We start from the raw sequence: 17,427 nt of genomic DNA on the forward strand, positions 1-17,427 counted from the left end.
GTCTGTGCATTTGGGGGAAATTCTCATGAACTTGAGCATCAGGGCCCTCCAGCTGAGGATAGAAGGCAGGAGAGCCTGGGAATGAGAAAAGAGGATCCCCAGGGTGGGGATTGGAGCCCAGAGGCCAGACAGATCCAGTGTGGGAGCAGGAAGTGGGTAACCCCCGCAGGAGGCCTTGGCTGTCACGGTGTTTGTCCGCAGTGAACAATAAATGAGTAATAGAGGAATTAGGAAAATCGCTGGGACTTGAACAATTAAAAAAATAAAGCAATCTGCTTCCTCAGTCACCCGGAGAGCAGGGGCGAGCAGGCTCTCCCTGGAGCTGGAGGCAGAAATGCAGTGGGCCCAGGAAAGACAAACAGGTTTCTGGTGGGATCAGCCGAGGACGTCTGGGCCAGAGGGACAGGATTCTGTCACTAACTGAACCGAGGGGGTGAGGACCAAGCAGATCACAGAGCATGCCCCTGTGCTTCTAGCGATTGCCAGAAATCCTTGGCATTCCTTGGCTTGTAGACACCTCGCTCCGTTCTCTGCCTCCATTGTCCAGTATTTCTCTGTATCCAAATTTCCTCTTCTTTTCTTTTTTTTGATCCTCACCCAAGGGTATGTTTATTGGTTTGAGAAAGAGAGAGACACTTGTCATTAGACTAGGGCCCACCCTATTCCAGTATGACCTCTCCTCAACTTGATTACATCTGTAAATGCTCTGTTTCCAAATAAAATTATATTCACAGGTGCCAGGGGTTAGGCCTTCAACTTACCTTTCTGGAGGAACACAGTTCAACCCATAATATCCACCACAAAGGCTGGGGCAGCGTAGGTGGTAGAGAATGTCCTCAGCCTTTTGCCATAGTTCCAGGGACAGCAGGAGGAGGGTGGGAAGAAGTAGAAGATCAGGCATGGGGACCATAACAGAGGCTGCTGGGGGACCACCTGCAGGGCTGGAAGGGAGAGGGGCTTGTGGGAGGTGAAGTGGAGGTACACGGGGCCGGGTAGGGACACGTATCTTGGTTTCCCTGCCCAGAGCCATTTAAGGTGATGTAATCTTTGAGGCCATATTCTTGGTTATTTTGACTGCTGTCAGTGGGTGGGGAAACAGAGACGACCAAGTTACATGCACCTCCTGCAACCAGCAGGAGGAGGTCAGGTGGTGGAATCCAGAAATGAGCTCATAGCTTACAGTTGGGGAGGACATTTCATTCTCTTAAGTTATCTGATAAGAAAGAGATTTGAATGTTTCCTGGTGACATCCCTCTACCCACCACCGGAAAAACAGGGAGGGAATAATCACAAAAGTACACCTCTAGGTAGGGCCAGTCTGCTCTATTGCAGGATGGGGTCTCCCCCACCCTGAACTTCTTATCCTCGCTGCCAAGGGCCTGCTCTACATGGGACCGAGTCTTTAGGGGGCTGCCATTGCTTTTGGGGTGATGGGGTCTTGGGAGGGAGCGGGCATCTGTGAGAACAGTCTATGGTTGTGAGTCCCAGGTCCCTCAGCAGGCAGGGGAACGCCAAGGTGACTAGGATGGTGTGTGAGAATGTTCCCATGCAGGGGAAGTTTTCTCTGCCAGTGACAGGTGTGGTACAGGGGAGACCCCCACCCCCCACCGTGAGCACACGTGCTGGGAATGGCGGGCTGAGCATGCCCGTCCGTTGCATGTGTATTCAATTCTGAATGCTGTAGCCTCAGGAGGACCTCTGACACCACAGCTGTGAGCGGGGACAGTGCTGACAATAAGCAGGCCTGTCATTGTGGCTGAAGTCGAGGTTGACAAGTGTCCATGCACGTCCGTGCCCTGGCCTCTCGTGGCGAGCTGCCTGCTCACCCTCCTGTCAAGCGTCTGCTGCTGTTGACGCCATTGTAGGTGCTTTCAGCTTTGTTCTCAGCCCTCCACGGTGGCTCTGACCGGGCTGGCGTGCTGTGGTTTATGAGACACTCAGGAGGAGCCTAGGAGGGGATGGTGGGATGGTCCGCTGCTGCTGAGGCCAGGCTGCGAGTAGGTGGGAACAGGCTGCTGGGTCAGGGCTTGCCCTGGGGAGGCCTTCTTCCTCATCCTGAAGGACACCCACGGTTCCCTCCTCAGTCTCTTTGCTGGCAGCGCCAGGAGAATGCCCAGCTGTCCTGCCTCCTCATGCCTCAGAATGAGCCTCCAGCCTCCTCTGCTAAAGAACCAACACGGGTCCAGGGTTTCACTTCTCCAAATGGAGGTATTTGGGCGCTCTCATTTGGAGCAGGCCTTGGGCATGATCCCGATGGAAGTGAAGGAATTGACAAGGCTTTGCTGGGTAGTTTGATAGCCTCTAGAACTTGGTGGGGGGAGGGGACAATAAAGGAATACAGTAGAAGGGGGGGAAATGACCTATTTCTTTAAGGACGTTACAATCCATTTTGGTAACTTTACATCTGCTTACTCATGGGTGACTAGGCAAACGTTGGTGTCGCTCGCTGACTTTTTTTCTTTCACACTGATGTGTTCAACAACAATATTTGCCCAGCGGATTGCCTCTTCCTCATAAAGCAGCAGCCGTGTTTCCTCGGTCATTTCCCTCCTCCACCCTGCTGGCTGACTAGACAAGCACCTGTGGGATGCCAAGATTGCTGCATGACGATGGTATAATTGCAGTCTGGGCTCGATGCCCTGAAGGAACAATAGAGGACGTGTAACAGGAGGGACTTTCTTCGCCTCCAGAAAGATAGGGGGGTAGAAGCTCTCTGAGGGAAGGGGGCAGGAGTGAAGGTGTAGAGGATGGCCCCACCCCCAAAGGCTCTGAGGCCACACATCATCTCACACTGCCCTGCATTTTCCCCTCGGCTACAAGCTCCAGCTGTTTTATCAGCACAGATGAATGCAGGCAACTTAGTAGCCAAGAAGAGGCCATGGTGGTGGGAGCCCAGGGATAGCCGAAGTGGCTCGGGCTGCAGCAGGAGGGCCCTGGAGGCAGGGGTGCCCTGCCTGGTTTCCATCTGAGGTGATGGGAGTTCACTGGAGGGCGTTTTACAAGGTCATGTTGCTCTGCGCTTCCAAGAAGTACGAAAGAGGCGAACTAACCTGCGTAGCTAGAATTCAGGAGAGTCGTTACCCTGCAAGTGGGCAGTGACTGAGAAGGGCACTAGAGGGCTGCCGGGAAGCTGGGAATGTGCTATCTCTTGATGTGAGTGCTGGTCCCTCAGGTGGCCCCGGTCTGTGAAATGTTATCGAGCTGTGTCTGTAGGACTTTTGTGTGAAAGTTATATTTGAAGATTCTTAAAAGATTGCTCTGGCTGCTGGTTGCAGAACAGATTGGAGAGAGGAAGGAGTGGAATTAGGGAAAAGGCAGGAACCTGTGATGGTGGCCAGGTGGGACCTGACCGCAACCTGGGCGCAGTAGAGATGGAGAGCATGGGGTGGATTCTAGGCTTGGTTTGGAGGGTGAAGCACCCACCAGTGCAAGAACTGGGATTGAGAGGGGGAGACCGTGTTGGGTAACAGTGATGGTTTGGGGCAAGAGTTTCAGAAACTGATCAGGAGTTGAAATTGTGGGACAGAGTTTACTGCAAGGCCTGGGGTGGAAGAGGGTGGTCCATACTTTGGCTATGGGCCACAGCTCCAGCATGTCCCCCAGGATGACCCCCTGTGTGGATGAATAGGACACCCAGGGCAGGAAAGGCCCAAGGACAGACCTGGATACCATCTGCATCCAGTGGGGACAGAAGAAAGGGCTCCCACAAGGGTTTCTAAGAAGGAACAGCCAGAGAGAGCAAGAACACTGGGAAGGCAAGTGACATCACAGATGGGGAGGGGGAACGGAGTGTCCCATGCTGCCACCCCTATGTAAAGCAATTGTGGGACAGCCCATCGATCAGGCAGTTTGGTAACTGGCCATCTTGGTGAAGACAATTTCCATGATGCCTCCTTCCCCAAACTCCCTTGATATTGGGCAGCACAATGGAGCAGAGTGAGCATCTTATTGGGAGTCAGTTGCTGCTATCATTTACCAACTGTGTAATGTGAGACAGTTTGGTAAGCTTCCCTGAAGTCTCTTCATCCGTAAACAAAAAGAATTACCTATACCTGCCTCTCGGAATGGCACACAGATTAACTTTATGCAACAAGTATTTGCTGAACATTTTACATGTCTTAGAAGGTGCAGGAGGACCAAGACTGACAAATGAGGAAACAGAAATTAGTAAACAAACAAGCAAACAATCAAGATATGTGGAGAAAATACTCAGTCCCTCAGTACTTCCCTGGGCCATGAACCTGCCTTCTCGGACAATGGGGTCCCTCCTTCTTGGCTGACTTCCCAGGCGTTAGCTCCTGGGGTCCTGGCTCTTCTGATAGGATGTGCCCAATCCCCACTTTCTCGCTCTCTGAAAAACTAGCTTCCCCTTCCTTGAAGGGGAGTCGGGGGGAAGGAAAGGGCATAATCTTCAAACCCTTCAGGGAGGTGAAGGCAAATATTAACATTCCATCTCACAACTGCAAAGACTTGGGAGAATAGAAAATACGTGAGGTTTCCATATTAACACAGTCTGAGTGTTCTTTTCCTGCCATGAACAGATTCTCAGCAGCTCCCCAATGGTGCCTTAATACAACCTAACAAATTACTCTTGTGACAACTGCCAAAAAAGACATGTAGCTCTTGTCCTCCATGAAGGAAAGCTTCTCTGATTTCAGAGAAAGAAATGGCTTTGGGATTTTCAGAAGAAGGGTTTGGACACGTACTTACAAAAATGTCAATGATGAGTTTGTTTTGAAGTGTTTATTTTTCTGGGAAGTCTTGAGCACTATGCTTCTAGCTAATCAGATAAACTTGTCTAGGCTTATGCGCTCATGTTTCATCTCTTGGGAGAACCTTTTTTTAATCTTCAATTTCTGAAGATCATCAGACCACAGGTCTTGGTCACCTCAGGCCGTCGGCTGCCCTGGGCTCTTCTGTTTCATCCTCAGGCTGATCCAGACATCGGCCTTCGCCATCTCTAGGGCTGAAGTCAGACAGGCACGGCGGAGGAAACAGCAATAGGAAACAAACCCAGCAGACGGTGCTTGGGGAGCACTGAGAGCAAGAGCTAGAAAGCTCGTCTCCTTCCTTTGATATGTCCTGTGTCCCTTCCAACAAGGACTCTGCAGTGGAAATCCATGTTTTTCTTTATAGATGGTTCTGATCTTTCTACTTCCAAGGGCCCCCAGGACCCTGTCTCATCCAGGGCCTTTTCTAACTCATAATACAAAATGTGCATGCACTAAATGACAATAAAATCTACTGAATTTTGGAGATTGGGACCTCCATGTGAGATATATATATGTATATATATACACATACATATATATACATATACATATACGTATGTGTGTATATATTTGATCCTCACCTGAGGACATTTTTTTTTCATTGCTTTTAGAGAGAGAGGAAGGGAGAGATAGAAACATCAATGTGAGAGAGAAGGATCTATTGGTTGCGTCCTGTACACACCCAGACGGGGGATTGTATGTGGCTGGACAGGGGATCAAACCCCACAACCTAGGTATGTGCCCTGACGGGAACCAAGCACATAACCTTTTGGTTACGGGGCAATGCTCCCCCCAACTGAGCCACCAGTCAGGGCTTTAGGTGATATTTTATCTACACTGAATGGACTAAACTAAAAAAACTATGGCTGAAGGATCCTGGTTTAATCCAATTTATTTGGGACCTAGCTCCAAAGACGCCCTTGGCCGGGAATACCCCCGGGCTGTGTGAAAGGTGGGAAAGAGCCCACTTCAGCATGGTGCTTCTCGGAGCCTATGGTGGTTTCCTATGGCCTCCTGGCCTCCCTTCCTATGGACTCCAGACCTCCTTGAAGCAGCTGTCACAGGCCTCAGCAAGTGGCCTTTCTCAGTCACATTAGCAGAACCCTGACAGACAGTAAGATGACTCTGTAAGCAGCAGGGGCTAACAAGGGAGCCCTGGAGGGAAAAGTTACACCGGACAGTGAGAATTGCCAGGGGTCAGCCTCCACTGGCCTCCCTCCCAGTTCCAACTCTCCAACTTCCCTCTTCAGGGACAATAAAGCTGTGATGGAAATCTATGTTTTTCTTTTCTTTTTAGGTTATTCTGATTTTTATACCTCCCAGGCCCTCCAGGGAGGTATAAAAATCAGAACCTATCTTATCCAGGGACCTATCTTATCAAAGGCTTTTACTAGTTTATAATGATACTAATAATATTGAGACACCTATTATTATTGTTGCTATGAATACCACCAACTTTGACCCTAGGCTGGCTATTTTGAATCTTGTACTTTATCTTGCTCAGGCATTCTTCCTGTATGGGAACATATTTGATTTCCTGAATCACTTCTTAAAAGAGACGTCCTCCTTTGGCACCCGAGGCCGTGATTTCAGTCCAAAGTCACACCCTGCAGAGAGTACTGGAGGGTAAGCAGACTGGCTGGTTGGAGGAGGCCTTCCTTCCAGGACACATCTGAATCTTTGTTTTCTTCTGCTTTTGGCAGGACAGGGGAAAAGGGTCCCCCTCTTCCCTGAAGCTCTGAAGGGCCTCACTGGTGGGCCTTAAAGGAGCCAACCCAGACACCCCCGGCCCCTTTCACATACCTGGCTCTCTGAGGTCATTGGGAAACTGCCAGGAGTCACCCCGTCTGAGTTCCCTTTGTCTCCATCACATTGGGGCCTCTTGAGCCCCAAACTTCCCCTCCCAGTTCTTACCCACTTGGTGACCTTTCAACCAGGACTGAGAATGGGCCATGGGGGTAGAGATACTGAAAAATAGAAATGTAAGTGGAGATGGGCAGACACCCAGAGCCAGCACCACTGGCCACACGCTTCCTCGTGGAGACACACCAACCACTTTGGAAGAGTCAAGCCAAATAAATGAGTTATCAGGATGCGTGAGTGTGGTGGGGCAGGGCAGGAAGGAGGGTGGTGGAGAAGGGCTTGCGTACACTTTTTAGTTTGACTACTTAGTCCATTGAAAAGTGTATGCTACTGTCCCTCCAACCCCCACTGAAAAAGTGGGGACAGAATCATTCATTTGTTTGCTAGACTTAGCATCAGGAAATAAATTGGGTTTATAATTCAAGGTGACAGGCTTAGCACATATTTGTCTTCCCTTATCTCCAACACCCTCATTATAATGAAAGTATTCAGAGTAAAAAAGTGGTGAAAACCAGTAAGAAAAAAAAGAAAGGGAGAGAGAGTATGAGTGGGTGAAAAGTCAGCTAGTGAGGGTGTGTGCGCCCAGGAGGGAAGTCCGCTCCTCTGGCTCCCAGCTGGCTTGCCACCAAGTGAAGCTGTCCAATCATGACGCAAATACTGATGGAATGATTAAAAGTTGGGAGCAGTAGGGAGAGGAGTGGGAGATGCAAACACAAGTAGCATAAATCCTCCTCTGTAATGGCTTCCGTCTCAAGGGATCAATCAAGAAATCACAGAGCAAGCACTTTGTTTGAGATGTGAGCAGATAACCAACAGAAACACTAAACACGGAGGTGGTCATCCAGTGCTATTGGTGGACTTGATCTGAGCATAGGGCTGAGTCTCGCCACTCTAAGTTCTTTCCTACGACTTGATTTTTAAGACACATGCATGTGATACATTGGTGGGGAAGAAAATGAAGCAGGGAAAATAAATGTGAGTGGATTTATGATTACTAAGGAGGGATTCCAGCTGACTGTGAAAAGAAGCTTCTGAATGCCAAGTGTTGCTCAAATTGAGTTGTCAGCATAGCTGTGCTGTTCTGGGGTTTCCCACAAGATAAGCGCGCCTCGGAGATGTTCCTTCCTGTCTGGGATGCAGTCAGCTCCTGCCTAGAGAGAGAAGGAACCGAAGGACTCTGGGGCCAGATTTTGAGTCCCAGAGGTTGGAGACACTAAAGCAAGAAAGAGGCACTTGGAGTCTCCTCCCTCACTCAGAGAACTGCAGTGGCCCTCTGCACACAGTACCCACGCAACACACCCTGCCTTACTGGGGAAGGTGACAGTAAGGTTTCACTGTGCTCTTTTCTCATCTCTCTCCCTTCCTCCCTCTTTCCTTTTCTTTCCTCCCTCCCTCCCTCCCTTCCTCTTTCCCTTCCTACCTATTTTTTTCTTCCTTCCTTCATTCTGAAGAATAGTTCCATTTACATTGCTGACAGATGTCATTTATGGATAGAAGCAGTTGTTCTAAGCTAAAAGGTCACAGGCTACCGTATTTTTTGGACTATAAGATGCACCTTTCCCCCCAAAATTTGGGAGGAAAATGGGGGTGTGTCTTATAGTCCAAATGTAGCTTACATTTACATTGGTGAAATATTATGTTATTCATGTTATTAAATGTTTTACCACATTTTTTGCTTCAAATTTTTTTTCCTATTTTCCTCCTCTAAAACCTAGGTGCATCTTATGGTCCGAAAAATACGGTATGTCACAATCCAGCCCTATCTCTTGCTTGTGACTGGTTTTCTCTTGACTCCTGGGATCTGTAGCGTGTTAAATTATCCCAGACTTCACAACCTAGTGGACACAAGGCATCAGGTGACTTTTCTAGAGTTTTACCTTTCCCAAGGTGCATGTGGACACATCAGCATCGGTTGACTGCAGAATCAGTGGTTAGACAGGTGGGGACCACCTATGGGGACTACATTTCAGAATTTCTTCCCAGTGTCCCTATCACCATGGTTACATGCCTCGGGTCATGGTTCCAATGTTTAGTTTGGAAAGAGGGTCACGAACATCTAGAGCAGAGGAAACCAGGTCTTCATTCTGACACTTCTCATCCACCCTGAGCTGGGACGGTTTCCCTTCCTGTCCTACGATTCCCCCTTTACGATGCTGCTCACATCTCTGAACCTTCCCTTGGCCTCTCAGCATCTTCTCAGCCTTTCTTAGCGCTTTGGCACTGGTGGAGAAAAGATTTCTCTGTCTTAGAAGAAGGATCTTTATGACCACTCCAATGTCCCTGCCTCCTTCCTCTCCAGATTTCCTCTTCATGCTCCTAAATTTGGGGAAAGAGTGGAGTGTGGGCCCAAGTGTTTGAAGTCTTAGAGCTCCCCGCCCACCATGACTTGCAGGAATGCGCTCTCCCAGCTTCCGTCTACAGCATGTGCCTAAAGACGTGTAGATCTAATATGCATACATGCACATACAAGCTTAGATATTGACATGGTTCTGACCCTTTCCAAGTGGGCCCTTTGGGTAAACAGATTTATTCCAATGACATTGCCAACGCTTCTAACATTCTTTTTTTGTTAGATCTGCGGAATTCCCTTCAAAGCCTCAGAACATTATGTTGAATACCTTCATGGTTGCAAATCTTTTTTAAATTAATTTCTCCTTAGATTGACTTTATTGAGGTAGCGTTTACATATAATAAAGTGCACAGATTTTAAATGATTCATGGGCTTGGACAAATGTATACACCTGTGTAAATACCACCACAATCAAAATATAAAATATTTCTACCACTCCAGAAAGTCCCTTCAGATATAATACAAATCTTTAGCTTTTTAGTTTGGGTTTAGAAATATCAAAAAAATAAGTTAGAGTGGAGCCAAGTCAATAAGTGGGCAGCTAACCTGATGAAAGCTGTTTTGTGCCTTGTAAATTCCGTGGCTTGTAGACCCGTGGAAGGCCACGCCGAAGGGGGAATTCATCGGTGACTGAGGATGGATCACTGGAACCCACAGCTACTCTGTGGGCATGTATTCTAGAGCAAGGGTTCATCAGTTTGAGTATTAAGGACACAGTCATTCATCTGATAATGACCGAGCCCCAATTGCAGACTAGGCAGCCAGCGGGGAGGTGGCATCCTAAAACACACATTGTCTTTCCTCCATGAATTCTACACCCTGGGGGAGAAGTCAAACAGTGAGAAATGCAAAGCATGATGTAATTGTAGTAAGCAATAGTGCTTTCAAAATAGAAATAGGGTGAGGAGATAGAAAATGATGGTGTGTTATTTTAAAGAAGATAATACAGCCCATGTAACATATCTTTACTTTCTTTTTCTTTTGTGAAGGAATTGCAAGACTCAGATTGTACCATAAGCTACTTTCTAAAAGGGACATGGTATCTTTCCCTAAAGTATATTTTGCAGAATTATATACATATATATATATTAATGTGTATATGTTCCATAGTTAACATTAATATATACATAGTATGGAGAAATTTGGATAAAACAAATTTAAGCAGATCTTTACTGGAGGTTTCCTCAGAGTCTTTAATATGCAAATGTGAAGTATAAATATTCATGTGGGGAGATTATAATATGCAAACTTTTCCAAAGTTTTTTCTCCTGGGAATCCGTTCAACTTGGAGAATCTCAAGCAAGTGGTGTTCTGGGTACACGTTGTGGGAACTTCTGTTGTAGGATTCTCATGCCACAGGGGACTTGAAAACATCAGAGAGGATCAGTTACTTGGGCAAGAGGAAGCAATGGAAGAACGTAATAAATAGCCTTCCAGTATGCGGGCGGGAAGGGTGCCAGGTGCTATAGACACATTCTCTCCTGCAAGCCTCCCAACAGCAATGAGAACAGGTGTTATCATAGCTCTCGTTTACAGGGGAAGCCGCCATCAGAGAGGACAAATATGTAGTCGAAAGTAAGGATTTCCACCAAGTAGGTTTGTTTGACACCAAAACCCAAACCATTGAAACACTTAACGCTATATTGTCTAAATGATGGTGGATGGTGGGGAGCAGCCCAACCAGCAAATGTTTTCTTCCTCCCCCCATTCCATCTGCATACACTCTTAAGCCCCATGGTCTCCAGGGGTGGATTTCTACTTCTGCTTTGTGTCACGAGTTTGTCCCTTCACCTCATGCTGGCCCTGGATCAGGTACTCAGTAAGTTTTAGCAGCCTGGGTCACAGTCCCAGGGTCCCATCCACATAAGCTCAATAGCCACTAGGTGGGGTCACGTGACTCTGATGACCCTGAGGGACCCTGGCCAAAGAGCTCTGCGGGAACTATCCATTCACCTGTTTCTGTTTTCCTGGCGGTTTTCTCCCTGCCCACCCTCCCTTGTAGCCATGTATCTCACTCCCCTCAATCCGTTGAATCCACTGGAAACAGGTGGCCCAGATACGTGCCAGCACTTCTGCCAGAGCACCCAAAAGGCACCCAGACCTAACAGGGCTGCGGTGGCTAACGCTGGGGCTAAGGCTGGTTCTGTGAAGGGGTGTGGGATGTGGACAGGTGCCAGCTGACTCTAGGTGGAGTCTTCCACCTAGTATTTCAGGGGAGAAAATAGGGAATTTCTTTGTTTACTGGAAAGAGCAAAGGCATATCTTTCAGGAAAAGATCTGAGACAGTGTTTTTTTTCCTTCCACTGTCTTCACCTTCCTCTCATGAGACTGCTGGGGAATTTGGTAGAGATTAGTCACTCCTGTTCATTCATTACTGATTTAGCTAGAGGAAAGGCCTTCCCCAGGCCTTTTCACTTGAGCTTCATGCCCAGAAACCCGGGTGTCCCAAAACTGTCCTCCCCCTCCATGTATCTGCCACTTCCTGGGCCCCTGTCTCTGGGCATGGCCCTGTCCCCTTCCTGGCCCTCAGGCTGGAGCACTGGCCCTTTTCTTCCACCTTGAATCAGTGACACTGGCTGGTGTGGCTCAGTGAATTGAGCGCCCACCTGCAAACTAAAGGGTTGCCAGTTCAATTCCCAATCAAGGCACATGCCTGGGTTGTGGGCCAGGTCCCCAGTAGGGGGTACGTGAGAAGCAACCACTCATTGATGTTTCTCTCCTTTTCTTTCTCCTTCCCTTCCCTCTGTCTAAAAACAAATAAAATCGAATCAGGGACAGCATTGGCAACTCACCCTCTGCAAGAGCCCCTGTGGGCTCCCTCCCCAAATCCTACTGTCCCATCCTTTGGTCCAACCCTCACTGTGTCTCTCCTAGGCTGTTATGATAGCCCTCACTCCTCTGCTGAATGCTTACCTTAATGCCAGCCATGTGCCAAGCCACCAAGACGCCTCTGCGCAGAAGTCAGTATCAGGGTGCTTGGATTTTTAGAAGCAACCTTGAACTAGACACATAACAGCCCCATGCTGGGCAATAGGGCCCCTGAAGGGAGAGGAAGAGTTATCCAGACAAATAAGGGGAGATGATTCTGTGCAGATTGTGAGCAAATACACAGACAATGAATGTGTGCTGTGGGGAACTTGAGTAGTATGACCTTGAAGAAGTCTGAAGGGCAAGGTGTGTGGCAGCAGGTGTTGCAGCTGTCTAGTGCTATGTAGCAAAGTGACCCCAAACTTAAAAACAATGACAGCATTGCCCTGGCCAGGTGACTCAGTTGGTCGGAACATCATTCCATACACCAAAAGGTTGTGAGTTTGATTCCCAGTCAGGAAACATACCTAGGTTGCAGTTCGGTCCCCAGTCAGGGCACATACAGGAGGCAAACAGTCGATGTTTCTCTCACGTGGATGTTTTTTATTCCCTCTCTGTCTTGCTTCCTCTTATTCTAAAATTCATAAACATATCCTCAGGTGAGGAGTTTTAAAAAACATGATGGCATTTAGTTTGCTCGCTAATCTGCCATCTATGTAAGGCTTGGTGGGGATAGCTTATGTCTGCTGCACTTGGCTTTGAAGGCTGGGGCTGGAATCCTCCAAGGCCCCGCTCAGTAACATGATACTGGCTGCAGGCTGAAACTAGCGGGAGTTGTCAGCTAGAACACCAGCCCTGGGCCCCTCCATGAGTAGGAGAGACTGGGACTCCTTACAATGTGATGTCTGTGTTCTCAGGGTCCTGAGAGAGAAAGAGCCAGGTGGATTTTCTATCGGTTTTTAGGACTTAGCCTCAGAGGTCACACAACATCTTGTCTGCTTCATTTTCTTCATTAGAAGCAAGCAGCTAAGACTGGCCATATTGAAGGGGAGGGAACAGAGACCCCGTCTTTTGATGAATGAATGTCATTATCACATTGTAAGGGGTGTCTGTGGGCCAGAGGATAATAATGTAGCCATCTTTGTAAAATGCAACTAGCCACAACAGAGTATGGAGCCAGAGTCTGGCGAGGTCTAGGACCTGTAATGTCTTGGATACCATGCTAAGGGCGTTAGTTTTTACTTTGTAGGAAGTGGGAGCCAGTGAGAGGTGTTAATTTAGGTGTCACCTGTTCACAGTTTGTGTCTGAGAAAGCTCTGTCGGGGGTGGGGGGTGGAAGGCAAGGCGGGGCAGACAGGAGACAGGTAAGAGGCTGTTGTAGTAAACCAGCCGGGAGAGGAGGGCCTGAGGCTAAGGCATAGCATGGAGATGAAGGGCAAGTCAAGACTGGAAGACACCAAGAAGAAATCACTGGGCTTAGCAATGCCAGGGGTTGAGGAATAGGGGCATCTAGGATTCCCAGTTTCTGGCTTGGGGACTGAGTGAAGGTGACAGGGAATGAAGGAAAAACAGGAGGGAAGGAAGTTTGTGAGGGAGAATGAGGAGCCCTATTTGGGAAGTGATTAGTCTGAGGGGTCAGAGTGTTCGCATGAGTGCAACCAGCAGACAGAGTCTGTTGGTATTAGCTTTTAAGGGATGGCGAGACATCCACAATCTGATTGGATTTGGCCTGGACCAGAGACTCAGGGCTTGAGCATGCTCAGATGCCCAGTGACCATGGAAAACAATCAGACCTGGACAAAGCCCGTCACTCGCCCCCTCACTATCTGTTGGGAGCCCCTGGCTGGCCTCACAGAGGTTCTGCCCTAGAAGGTAGAAGAGCGAATGTCAGCTCTGATCCCACAGCCCAGAGCGGGGCCCCTGCAGAAGGCACAGGATTAGCTTTGCAAGGAAATAGAAATGAAGGTGGAGCCCAGTTGCTATCCTGAGACGCCAGCTGTTCAGTTAAGACAAGAACTTTGGCAAACTATGAAACGTAACAGCACTCCACCCTTTCTTGAAAGAAAAGTGCAATCTCTACAAGGGGTACCTTCCAAGAGGCTCAGGGATGTACAGCTCCTGGCTCTGAACCTGCTGTGTCCCAGTCCAACAGCTGAGAACCCAGTGGGTCCAGAGCTCAGCGAGGAGCTGATTCCAGATGCCACAAACTTCTTTCCTCCCGCCCTGCTGTGTATCTGTCCCCATTGCCCTCAGAACTCACATTTACTCACACCATATGACAGGGTATCTGGGGCAGGATGGGATGCAGAGACAATGGCCTGGGCCTTCCCCAGGCCTTTTCACTCGTCCAGGGCAGGAACCAGCACAATCACACATATCCCTGACAAGAGGTGACTTGGGGACATTCATTAAAACCAGGTGATTTGAGAACCCAATACTGGTGAGTATTATGGGTGGGCCTTGGTGGGTAGGTGTTTCTGGAGGCTGGGGAATGGAGAGCAGGTCAAAAGGAGTGGAACAATCTGGCCCAGGGCATGTTAGTGCCCTGGGAGTGACTCGGACAGGAAGGAGGACACAGCAGCAGCCCGCAGGGCACTGTGGTGTTGTCAGAAAATAAGTCAAGAATGTGGCTGATAAGTCAGGCCTTTCCCAGGAGGTGCTTCTCCAACCCTGTGGGATACCTGGGTCATTTATGGCAAGAGTGTGTTGAGAACAATGGGAACGGTGGAAATGGATGGCTGATGACCCACTGAGTGACTCCCGGTGAAACCACAATGGCATTTCACCCTCGGAACCACCTGGTAAAATCAGTGTTCCCAAGTAACAGATGAGAAAACAGAATGGAAGGCCCAGGTGGCCAGCCAGGGCTCACTGTCCAGGTGTCTCCCCCAGGTGTTCGTGCTCTGCCAGGGGCTCCTGCAGCTGTGCCAGCTCCTGTACAGCTCCTACTTCAAGAGCAGCCTCACCACCATCGAGAAGCGCTTCGGCCTCTCCAGTTCTTCCTCGGGTCTCATTTCCAGCTTGAATGAGGTAAGCAGGATGTTCCAGTCCATCTGACCCACTCATGCACCCCAGTTACAGGGTCTGGGAGGGGTGTCCAAGAAGAACAGAGGAGTGAGGGTCTGGGATAGACACATAGGGAAAGGAGACAGCCAGATGCAATGGCCATGGTGAAAGAAGCTGCATTTCCTGAGGCTTTCTGGCACTGGGCACTGAGCTGAGAGCCTCTGGTGGCTCCAGGTAAGGAGATGGGGTTCCCAGGCCCAGCTCCTCTCTTCCTTTCCCACGAGATCCATTGTTCTGGGCTGGAGGCAGGGCCTCCCCACCTGTGACCTGGGCCTCCTTCCCACAGCCCTGTGGCAGGTGCCCTGCTTGGTCCCCCTCCTGACACACGAGGGCACTGGGGCTGTGGCAGTGTGTGGGGCTGTTGCCTCCAAACTCTGGGCTCCTAATTGAGTTGTGTGACCACCCATGAGTGCATGTGACCTCTGCCCGTCCCCAGTCCAAGAGGAGATGAGCCCCAGTCCTGCAGCTGGAGAAGCAGCACCAAGTCCAGCAGCTCCTATCCTATGAGTGTTGCAAGAGCCAGAGCTGTTCAATGGCCTTGACCCCAGAAAGGTCAGATCTCTCTGACCTCCCAGCAATGTGGATTTCACACTGTCCTTCAGTGACTGCACATCGAAGTTAGAGAAGATAGGGTGGGTTGAGAGGTCGGGGGTGGGAGGTCAGAGGGCAGGGTCTCTAGGAGTCACTGGAAGCTGGTGAGAAAGAGACTTGGGAGGCAGCAGAGCACCCCCCCCCCGCCCCCTCCCCATCGTGGCAGCAACACTGGTGGCTCCAGGTAAGGAGATGGAGTTCCAAGGCCCAGCTTCTCTTCTTGAGGCCTGCTGTTCTGGGGTGGAGGCAGCAGCCTACTCACCCCGGGAGCCCAGTTGTTCCTTTGGAATATAGTTAGATCTTCTCTCGACTTAGTGAATTCGGGTAGTAATTTAGATGTAGTAATTTAGAGACTGGGGCTCTGATATGGAGCTATGAAGAAGGTGGGCTGTCTCCTCACGCCCCCTCCAACCACCACCTTTCAGTGCCCCCATTCCCCACCCCCACCCCCACCCCCCGCCTGCTCCCAGCTGGTGTCGCTCCTTGGCCCTTCACCCCTTGGGAATCCCTCCCGTGTGCCAGATCCCCTGCAGTCCTGGGATGAGGGGTTTCTTCACAGTCATGTTTTCCAGACGAGGAAGCATGCCTCAGAAAGCCCGAGTGCCCCTCCCAGGTCGGCCGCATGTGTGTGCACGGCGCAGCCAGGATCTGAGCACGGACTGTCTGGCGGCCGTGTGCTGAGGCCTCCCTCTGGACCCTTAACCTGCCTCTCCTGCTACCACTCCTAACCTGGGCCCACAGACCTCATCTTCCAAACAAACCTGGCCTAATGGGCCTCAGGCCCCTCCTCTGAACTCCCAGGCCCACATGCATGCCCTCACTGTATTCTCTGTGTGTGTGTGTGCGTGTGTGTGTGCGTGCGCACACATGTGTCTCTGTCTCTCAGAGTGTGGTCTGGAGCTCCGGGGGCCCAGTGACTGGGTCTGCCCCTCCATGTAGGTTGTGCTCTCCTACAGAACAGGGGCCGGCCTGGCACCCTGATGCAGAATCCTGAATGTTGGCCTGTGACTGTAGTGATGCCCCTGGTACATGCTGTCCTCACTCGTGAAGGACACAAGGAAAACAAGTCTCTGACATTCGTGTCACTGCAGTCCTATCCATGACCCTGGAAGGCACCCCTAGCCCACCACAGCCTTTTTCCTGCCGAGCCCAGAACTCTGAATCCTTCTCAACACAGCGGCCCAGGCACCTCTCCTGGTCAGCGTCAGAGCTGCAGGGTCACTTAGGTCATGGACAAATCGATGATCTTCCCAGCTTCAATTTTTTTCATTTATATTTTGCTAGGCTTGGAACAAACATGTGGCCCAGGAACAACTGGATTTTCCGGGGGGGCAGGGAATAGCTAGCTGGGGCATGTGGCAGAGTCTACAGCAGGATGTTGATTAGGGACAGAATATTTCCCCAGGCTATGGTTGAACAAAAACTGAAAATAATTCACTCATTACCTCTTCTCTTTCCCAAACTCATATTAGCTTTTCCACAGTGTGGTGTTAAGCCATGCCTGTGGGTGTGTTCTGAGTCCAATACCATGAGAAAGTTCCTTCCTCAGACGGACAGTCCCGTGTCTGTGCCTGTCTGTCTGAGTATCTGTGCATGACTGTGTGTGTGTCTGTGTTCTCTGTGTGTGTGCATCTCTGTGTGTGTGCATCTGAGTGTGTCTGTTATGGGGGCATGTAGAGGAGGTAAGGCAGCAATTTAGCCATAGAGCTTCCGATTTTCCTGTTGATTCTGCCCCAGGCATTTAGAAACAGACCAAGTAGTAAAGTAGGGGTCTTGCCAGGAGAAGAGAGGGCAGCTACATCAGGGGGACCTCCTAGCCTAGCTCCAAGCTCCCAGCTTTTGTGGTAGGCAGTAGCTGCTATGGCTTCCTGAGCAGAGCGGGGCAGGAAGAGCAGCCTCGTGAACATGAGCCCTCTGGAAGAAGACACTGGGAGACACTAGCAGTGAAGGACAGTGCATCCAGAAGTTGGCTGGCTG

At 49.8% G+C, this 17,427-nt stretch overlaps 1 protein-coding gene across 2 annotated transcripts in view; it reads left to right on the forward strand.

The window, feature by feature from the left end:
- Positions 1 to 17,427, forward strand: part of SLCO2A1 (solute carrier organic anion transporter family member 2A1) — a 72,366-nt gene that overhangs the window by 17,400 nt on the left and 37,539 nt on the right. For both annotated transcript variants that reach the window (XM_053930326.2, XM_024566197.4), the window contains exon 2: positions 14,686 to 14,823. In XM_053930326.2, coding sequence (XP_053786301.1) covers positions 14,686 to 14,823 — 138 coding nt within the window. The remainder of the gene's footprint in view (positions 1 to 14,685; positions 14,824 to 17,427) is intronic.

This window comes from Desmodus rotundus, chromosome 8 (genome assembly GCF_022682495.2).
Source record: "Desmodus rotundus isolate HL8 chromosome 8, HLdesRot8A.1, whole genome shotgun sequence".
NCBI lineage: Eukaryota > Metazoa > Chordata > Mammalia > Chiroptera > Phyllostomidae > Desmodus > Desmodus rotundus.